The sequence below is a fragment of the Neolamprologus brichardi genome, chromosome 13 (genome assembly GCF_056152115.1).
Source record: "Neolamprologus brichardi isolate AB-2024 chromosome 13, ASM5615211v1, whole genome shotgun sequence".
NCBI lineage: Eukaryota > Metazoa > Chordata > Actinopteri > Cichliformes > Cichlidae > Neolamprologus > Neolamprologus brichardi.
In genome coordinates this window covers 13,652,331-13,661,775 of record NC_142116.1, presented here as the reverse complement: position 1 = coordinate 13,661,775, position 9,445 = coordinate 13,652,331, and the positions used below count along the sequence as shown (strand labels likewise).

Genomic DNA, 9,445 nt, shown 5'->3' with positions numbered 1-9,445 from the left:
CGCTTTATTAAACAGCTGAGCTTCAGTCTTCCATCTTTCCTTTATAGAAGCGCCTGGTTATTTCTTATGGGGACAGTATTAAAAGTCTAAGTGTATGTAGACTAACGTGATTTCAAAGCATAGTGATATGACCATTATACACCGAACACAAGCTCCCACAACTGACTGATAACAAAAATATAAAGTTAATATATAGCGCCCTCTTGTGTTAAAATTGTAAAACAAACATGCAGGAAGCTACAGTTAGACATTCTGTTTTTATTATGAAATGTTGCTTTTGCTGATTTATCCTCTCACCCTCTCTTAGAAATATTACCATTTATAAGAGAGAGAAGAGAAACATGCTCAAGTACTTAAAGAAGCACCAGTTAGTGGCTCTGTGTCAAAACAAGAATATAGCAATGACTTGAAAGGGGAACAGTTGAAGCCAAAGATTGTACCTAACCCTCTAGTATGGCAATGGTTCACTGGTCTGTACTAAAAAACATGAAGACAGAAAGAGGCAGTGACTCTTGGTAAAAAGAAGAAAAAGTTGTCAAAGCTGTGCAGCCCTGCGCTATAGAATTAAAATTAAGAGTAAATTGTTCATTTTTTAAAAAAGAGCCTAAATGGCCAAAGTAACATATTTTATTAAGTCAAATTTATATCAAAGACCTGCAGCTTCATAGTTTTTGCCATTGTTCCTTTCCGTTATGGTAAGGTTGTCTCTAAGTGACACCTCAGAAAGCATTGTGTCAAAAGTGAGAATGCTATGTCCTGTGTAACACAGAAAAATGAAACCACAATCAGATAGGTTATTAACACATTTGTAGTTTACATAAATGATATAAACCCAAGTATCAAGGTACCAGATAAAGGGCCACCTCAAATACCACTCCTGAAAATAAAATGCTAGATGGTCTGTAGTGGCGTATGCTGCTATGATAAATTTGACTTATATGACAGGGATTTCAAAATAGAATGGCAATGTTCTCACTTTCAAATAGGTCTGAAATAAATAAGTAAATAAAGCATTAGTCCAGCTAATATAGACGAAACTAAAAAAACATATGAAAAACTAAAAAAGTCTTCGTAAACTCATCAGTTTAGCTGTCAGCACTAAAATTACATTTTTGAATACACATAGTAGTGTACGCTTGTCGTTTCTGTCACTGATAAATTGTCTCATGTATGCAGCAGGCCTGTAAGCCACAACGTGTGAAACTGTGAAGGCTGAAAGTGATTCGTAGTTAGTTCACGCTCAGGAACCAACTGTGCTCGTGTGATAGCTAGAACTGTCTCCGACTTTTGAAGGGCAGGTTAAGAAGGAGGAAATCAAAAAACCACAGTGGAGTGAATAATAAGACTCAAGAGGAGAAAAAAACCCAGTTTATCTTTCATACTGTCTTAGCCTTTATCTTTTGTCATTTGGTAAGACTCAGCTGTATCGTAGTTTTACAGAATAGCATATTTAATATAAATAGATATTTGCAATGTTATCTAATTATAATTCATTCTATTTATTCCTCAGCTCATTTTTACTTTGCTATCATATCTTCGTGTTCACTAACATAGAGTAAACATTGGTTATGACACTTTATATTAAGCTTGCAATTTAAATTTGATCGTCTTTAGTTACAGCAGAAGTGATGTTTGCAGTTTGATAGTGTGTAGAGAACTTTATATTTCAAGTTACTCTAAAACAATTAAAAACTATACAAAAACGTGGGTGACAGAATATAATTACAGAACTACCAAACTTTTGCATTCGATATGCCACTGCAGCTGTTACATATTCCCCTGCTGCTCCATGCTATTTGTTATTTTCCGCTTTTTGACACCATCTGTATTGCTTTGATCCACTCCTTTCTTTCTTGGTCTGTAGCAGCTTGGAGGAAGTAGTGAGTCTCGTCTGCAGTGATGATCTCAAATAGGTTGCCATCAATATCTTTTTTTTTGGCTGAAAGCATTGAAAGACAAGGCGATGAGTTAAAGGGGATGACGTGAAGACAAACTATTAGAAGGAAAGCAACATGTTTATTGCGTGGCAGCAGTCTCACACACCATCAGGCACATAGTCCACAGCTGTGACCACCGCCCCACGGAGGTGGATTGAGCCCAGAGGATCATCAGCCTGACAAGAAGAAAAGAAATTAGAGGAATATAACAGAAGGAAGACAACTTGTGTAACTAGGGATGGGTTGTTTCTAAATTATTAGCCCTTATTGTTTCAGTTCTTTAAATTATTTTTACCGTTATTATTTTGAGCGTAAACTTAGAGGAGATTGTGCTTTTGCTGTAGCAGCTCCCAAACTGTGGAACTATCTCCCTTTAGAGATTAGACATGCCACTTCCCTACCTGTTTTGATTCTATGCTGTTTTATCTTGTTTTCTTTTTTAATATAGGGCTGTTTTAATTTTTATGTATTATGTGTTTTATTTATCTATTTTTGCTGATTTCTGTTATTCTATTGTTTTTAACTTATTTTCTGTACAGCACTTTGGTCCTGTGCAGGGTATTTTAAAGTGCTTTATAAATAAAATTGGATTAGATTGCATGTCTGCAAAAACAGTATTTACCTTTGCAGGATCGTAGTAATGTATATAGGCAGGGTCATCTCTGAGTATGAATTTCCGCACCTTCCAGTTCTTCCGTCTATGTCCCTGTGACAAATAACACAGTTTGAGATATCAGCTTTTTATTTGATTGTATCACTCAGCAGCGAACACAGGTTTCCTCTTTGAGAGAGTGACACGACTGCTGGAGGTTACTGCTATCTTTATCTCTGTTTTGAAGGATGTTTGCAGCAAGACAAATGACAACAGTGGCTTCAAATCGGGAGACGTCTGCAGACTTTGTAGGTCAACTTTCTAAGAGTATATGTTGCAACAAAGATGCTGGGAACATTTTTCTTGTTTTCTGATTCACCTGTTTAACCAAACAGCCCTGTTTTATGATGTTTCCTCTGAATTCTTCCTTTAGAAGAACATCTTCATCACTGGAGTAGCCTTCACAAAAGAAGCCACTGTCTGCCTGCAAGCACAACAAAACAAATCCATTTATATATATGATATACAATGCTTTTGCTGATTCCACTGACTGAAACGGCAGTGTTTGCTCAGGTTAACTTACAAAATAATAGAGAGCTTTTGTGTCATCTAAGAAGGCTGCTTGCTCTCCGCTTTCTGCTCCCTCTTTTGATAAGTCACCTGCAGGCTGGAGAAAACCCTCATTCATGAGCCCTGTTGCCAGCATGAGTGCCTCAGGTCTATTTCTCGCCTTCTCCTTTGAAATCAGCCAGTCTATCACCGTCGCACCTTTGCAAAAATGGGGAAACGGAGAAAAATGTTGAGAACATTTGAAGTTAAAAAAGAACTTCTTGCACACCTGTTACATCAACAAAACTGAGCCAGGTGTACCGGTGAAGCAATGGTTGAAGACTCGATTCTCCTGTTCCAGTTTTAACTCTTTCACGCCTTCATCCTGGTTTTTCATCTCTGTGTACAGCGCACTGAGGAAATAATGAGAGTGCTGTCAGTGTTGCTTCTTCATTCTATTGAAGTACAAGCACTTTACAGTTCACTGAACCTCACTGAAGTAATGATGTTCCAGAAATTTAGCAGTTGTAGCTAGGCATGCTGGGATGTCAGATTTCACATTTTGTATATATGCTGTAACCTTATAATGGGTACTGTAATCTGATAGCAAGTGTTTATATAATAGACAGACAATTACTGTTAGCTGCTGCTGTAGTTCTTAAAGTATAATGAATAAAATATTGTTTCTGTAGCGTGTTTAACATTAAGACAATTTAATACAACATACGCTAGGTTGACTGTTTCAGGCAGGCGAATGGACCGTCTGGTAGACTTTCTGGCAAACTTTTTTCCCCCTTGGATGCAGGTAATGGCTCTCTTGATGTCCTTGACCCAAAGCTCTCTCTCCTCCACGTGTGAGGCTTGAAAAAAGTGATCTTGCTTCTTCTCAGTGGTTATCTTGAAAACCAGCTAAAACAAGCATATTTAGTCAGTCTAACATTTTGATGGCATTGATGGTCTCAATTTGAATCTACCTTTTAGTACTTTTACTGTGGAGTGTGAATAATGAACAGTGTCTCTACATATGACAGATCTAACTCTTCAGAACTAGTTCTTTATACATTATATGAACAAAAGCTACTCCTTTTTTGAATTCAGCTGTTTTTATTCCCACTGCCACAGTGTATAAAATCAAGCACTTAGCCATGCAGTAGGCCTCTAGAAGATTTGAAGAGCTCACTGAAACAGGATGCCTGATTGCAACAAGTCAGTCAGTGAAATTTTCCTTCTTCTTCTTCTTTTCCCCGGTCAGCTGTGAGTGGCCTTATTGTAAAATGGAAGCATTTAGGAGCCACGACAGCTGAACCACAAAGTGGGAGACCACATAAAGTTGCAGGGTGGGGTCACTAAGTGTGCAAAAGTCACCAGTGTGCCAATGACTCAATAACTGCAGTTTTTGAGTCAGCAGAGTTCCCACCCTCTTTTTTTCCATATAGCAACATTTTCTTACCGTCCTCTTGACAAAATCCTGACAAGGGCTGCTCAGTGTTGCTCCCTTCAATGGGATCATCCCTTTAGGTGAACGGTCTGTTTTCTTTTTATAGAAGTCCACTCCATCTTCTGACAACACCACCCACACTGCACTCCAGGAGTTTAGCAATGTGCCCTGAGGATCAATAAGAAATAAGCTGCTTTAAGTCAAAATGCAAAAAAAAAAAAATCATATATATTTATTTATATATATGTATATATAATTATTATATGTAAGATGGCGCTGGCAAAGGTCGGCAGCCTTAACCCAATTTCCTTTGGGGTCAACCTTCAGGATCAATAAAGTTTTATGGAATTGAATTGAATTGATTATTGTTATTATTGTTCACAGAATGATAATTTACAAGATGACTTGGGTGGAGGTGTAAATAAACGTATTCTTCCACACACCATCCTGCTTAGAATTGCATGTGGTAACATCTATGTAATACTTTGTATACATTTATTTTTAAAATGTAAAACACCATGCCTTAAAGGCCACTGGTCACTTATATTAAAAAAAAAAAACAAAGTGTCACCTTTTTGTTTAAATAATGTAGCAAGAAGAAATTTAATTATGTTTTGATTTTGAATGAATTCCCTTAAATAAACAAAGAATCATATTTCCCATGCGGACTCTAAAGTGCAACATTAGCAAGCACGCTTAAAAAGGAAAGCAGGGTATACTTTCTTGGCCCCTTGTTTGTGGCATGTAAATGCAGAAATGAATCTGCAGCTTGGGGAATCTTTTAGTAGACTGCTTTCACTTTGGGTTTGTGCTTATAAATGTTTAATTTCACCTGTTTGGGTTAAGACAAACCATTATATCTGTCAAGCTCGCAGTGTTCTCTGCTCCATTCACTCCTTAGGGAACAAAACTTTTAACGTGTGATTTCATCATGCCAAGATCTGAAGACCTTTTCAAAAGACTTATTTAATTATTATTTAACAAATTATAACTATTTAAATTATTTAACAAAATAGTTAAATTAATGAATATCATCTTAAAGTGGTATAGTTTTCAATCAAGTGGGCTTTTGTCTGGGGTCCAGATGATGAAGTTCAATGCAAAATAAGCCTTTGAGTAGCTCTATTTCATCACAGGAAAAGACTGCACATTTGACTCGTGGCAATAACAACGCCTTTTGGAATTATGTGCTCTGGCCATGAAAAATGTAAAAAAAAAAAAAAAAATTAATTGAAAAATAAAAAGGCCATAAAAAATCTTTCCAGATTTAACATCAGCACCCACATTGTGGGCCAGAATACAATGCAATGAGTTTCCATTGCTGAGGCATGATATGTAGGCGGCCCAGTATTTTTGTCCATATAGTCTAAATTTAGATATGTCATCCATGAGACATTGCTATGACTAACACCACTCACACTGCCATACATTTTTCATAATTGAACAAGCGAAAGGTCATCATTTGTACATAGCTGTTGTCATGCACGCTGAAAAGAAAACCAGTGTCACAAAACTTCAAACACTTCCTGAATGGCCTTTGATCAGCATTTCAAGTGTGTGGAAAGAAAAAAGTCACACCTAGACACAAAAAGAACAGTGTGCTGATGTACCTACCAAATGTATGAATGTTGACATTCATAATAAATTCCATTATGCATGCAGGAAATGGCTTGTCATCTAAGTGTGTGAATATTCTTCATAGTGTTTGTGTAGTACACTGGAATTTGTCTCCTGAAATTTATCTATTCGTTACATCTTTTCACTGGTTTTCACAGCACTGTTTGATGACAGCTTTGCATTGCAAATGACATTGTTTCAGCTCATATATTCAGATGTTCTCTTTGAGCGACGGTTTATAAGTAGAACAAGGCCAAAACACATTCATGTTTTACTTCGTGTTGTAAACAGAAGTAGGAACTTGAGTCACTATTGCGACTACAGAACAGAAGTGTGCAGTTGACTGTCATGAAGTACCTTTCAAGAAACTTGTATCGCTGTTCCCGATTGAGTAAAACAATGTTAGTTTTTTGCTATTCCTGAATGACATATTCACTGTCTTTTTGTGAAGTAAAGCTTTTCCTGCGGGTGTGCTGATTTCCTTTTCAAGTGGCTGTTCTTTCATCTTAGTTTGAAACCTCAGAAGTTGCCCTACCCTTTTTATTCAAATTGTTGTTGTGGGTTTATTTTTCTTTGAAAATTATTTTTTACTTAAATTTAGTTATTACACTGAATTGACAATGGATAAAAAAAAAAGTCTTGTCATTCCCTTAATTTTGTTTTTGTTTCATTATCAAAAAATAATGAAACAAAAACAATAGTATTACAGGAAGTAACAATAGTATTTTATACTTACTTTATCAATACTTTAGAGAAGCTCTGTGTTTACAAAGACCATGGCAAAAACTTTCTGGTAGTTTTCATGTAGTTATTCTTACCTTTTTCACTAAGTATCCCTCTCTGATCTCTTGTGGCTCCATCACGCTGCTCTGTGCTGCTGTCTGCTGCAAATGTGACTTTTGTCAGTAACTGTCAAAAAAAACCTCTTATGCATGTCACCTCTCTCTCTCTCTCTCTCTCTCTCTCTCTGTGTGTGTGTGTGTGTATGTCACTGTCAAACCACAAAGAGCAGCGTACCATGAGCAGGAAGTTGTGCTCTTGGGTGTCTGCCAATAAAGACTGGTCAGCTAGCTTCCTCTTCTCTGCGATATAATTAGTTTGTGCTGCTCTGCTGAAGTGTCTAAATTTTATGGCGTTAAATTTAAAGAGATAGCATTGGAGTTCTAATAATAGATGCCCTTGTTTGCGCGTCATTATGATAAATTTCTGTCTCTATCCATTTCAACAGAGAAACCTGTACCGGTAAAAGTATTTGTATTCAGCTTACTGTAAATCTGCTGCATTTAGACACCTTCAAACCAAAATTTAAAGACATTTTTGCTGTGTTAGTCTACTTGTATTTCCCCTATTATATTTCTGTCTCTTTTTTTGTTGTTGTTGTGTTCTTTCCCCGCTGTGTTCCTTCTTTGTCTTTTATACACTGCGTTGAAACTGTCGTGATCTGTGGCAGCAGATCAAGTGGAGCAGAGGGAGGAACTAAATGCTGATCAGTGGAGAGCAGAGTTAACAGAAGGTGAGCAGTTTATTCAGGCTGATTGGCAAAACACTACAAAAATAAGAAAACCAAACTAAATGAGGAACTAACCATGAAACAAGCCAAAACCAAAATGGGGGGGATAAAGTAGTCTTATTACCAGCCAACTCAAGAACAATGAACATAATTTTACTATTTTATGGCTCAGAAACAAAGTTTTCCAGCTGGGGGTGAGCATCTAGGGAAGAGGCAGTCTGGGCAGAAAGGATCATAAGGAACCCAGCATCGGCTGATGTGGGCTGGGAAACAGTGGAACCTCCAGCAGGCTGGGCAGCAGGCCCTCCGGCGACCAACCGCGGCCACCGCCCATGCCTCAAAATTTTCATAAACAAAATCTGCTGGGTCTATTCTGATCAGGGCATACTGTCATGATCTCCGGCAGCAAATCGAGTGGAGTGGAGAGACGACCCAAATGCAGACAGTTGAAGACCTGTCTTAACAGAAGGACAATGTACACACTGAGGGGTGATCAGGGAAGTGGCAACACATGGGAACACAAAAAGTTGATTTTTGTTCATCTGGACATAACATTTTCAGTGGGAGGCCTGACAAGTTGGACCTTCTGTGTTGTGCCATCCGCTTAGGCAGAGGCTGTTTGGTTTTCCTGACATATAAATCATTTCAATCCTCCTGGCAGTTACTCTGTTTATGTCGGGGAGCCCAATCCTTGGGGTGGACCAATTTTTGGTGCAGTGTGTTTTGGGAGTTGAAAGCTACAGAATGTTCAGAGAAAATACTTCTCAAGTGTTCTGATACTCATGACACATAAGGGATCACTAAGAGTTTTCACTTAGACAGCAATTGTCCTTTTTTCCTGGATCGGCTGGAGCTTTCTTTAGGTGGCTTCCCGGCTTTTACAAATGTCCAGCTGGGATCATCACGTTTACTCAGGGCCTTTTTGAAGTGTTCTTGTTCTTCCCTGGCCGTTGTATCTGTGGGGATGGTGTTTGGTCTGTGTTGTAGCGTCCTGATGACACCCAGTTTGAAAGATGATGAGAGTCAAACCTTAAATACTGATCTGTATGTGTTGGCTTACAGTACACATTAACTTTTAAATGTCCCCCATTACTGACGGAAATATCATAGTCCAAGAAGGCTAGTCTGACATTTCTCATATCCTCCCTGGTGAATTTGATATATTTGTTCTCTGGTTTAATGTGATCAGTGAATTTGGTACATCCTGAGCTCTGATTTTCACCCAGTTGTCATCCACATACCTGAACCAATGACTTCGTGGTGTTCCAGGGTAGGATAACAGAGCCCTCTTTTCCACTTCTTCCAAGTAAAAGTTGGCCACAATGGGTGAAACTGGGGAACCCACGGCACAGCCATGTTTCTGCCTGTAGTACTGACCGTTGTATGTGAGGGTCAGTATGAAGACACAGTTCTGAGAGCAAACACATTTGGTTGGTGCTGAGTCTAAAACACAAACTCTTGGTCAAAGACCCATGACAGATACATTTGTACGCCTTACATAAGGCACAAAAAAAACCAAACGATTTTTGCCTGGGAACAGAAAGAAGAAACAGATTTGTTAGCACTAAGCATGAATTGGAAACATGTGAGATATGTCAGCGTAATATGAATATTCATTAGTAAGCATCTAAGGTACATGATCTTAATGTAATTTGACCTTGCTCCTCAGAAGCTGTGCTTAGCTTCTTGGTTTTCACTTAGTTTCTGACATAAAACACCCAAATCCTCTTTTGCTGTATGTTTATGAAAATCAATACTTTCCCAGTTTCAAGCCAAAGGTTCCACTTTCCCTTTTCATATGC

General features: G+C 38.1%; 1 protein-coding gene across 1 annotated transcript; it reads right to left on the bottom strand.

Annotated features, from left to right (window-relative positions):
• Positions 1-243: 243 nt before the first annotated feature.
• plek (pleckstrin) lies at positions 244-8,907 on the bottom strand. The gene is made up of 10 exons (XM_006783768.2): positions 8,885-8,907; positions 6,952-7,017; positions 4,529-4,684; positions 3,806-3,987; positions 3,400-3,491; positions 3,113-3,297; positions 2,909-3,013; positions 2,560-2,643; positions 2,044-2,113; positions 244-1,939 (listed from the first exon to the last, which is right to left on the bottom strand). Exons 2-10 carry the CDS (start codon positions 6,991-6,993, stop codon positions 1,800-1,802), a joined length of 1,056 nt encoding a protein of 351 aa, XP_006783831.1. The 5' UTR covers positions 6,994-7,017; positions 8,885-8,907; the 3' UTR covers positions 244-1,799.
• Between the last annotated feature and the right edge of the window lie 538 nt (positions 8,908-9,445).

Coding starts and splice junctions, on each gene's coding strand:
- plek (XM_006783768.2), bottom strand. CDS start 6,993: ATGGAGCCACAAGAGATCAGAGAGGGATACTTAGTGAAAAAG. Junction 3,988..4,528: donor AGGATTTTGTCAAGAGGACG/GTAAGAAAATGT, acceptor TGCTTGTTTTAG/CTGGTTTTCAAGATAACCAC. Junction 2,114..2,559: donor ATTACTACGATCCTGCAAAG/GTAAATACTGTT, acceptor TCTTCTTGTCAG/GCTGATGATCCTCTGGGCTC.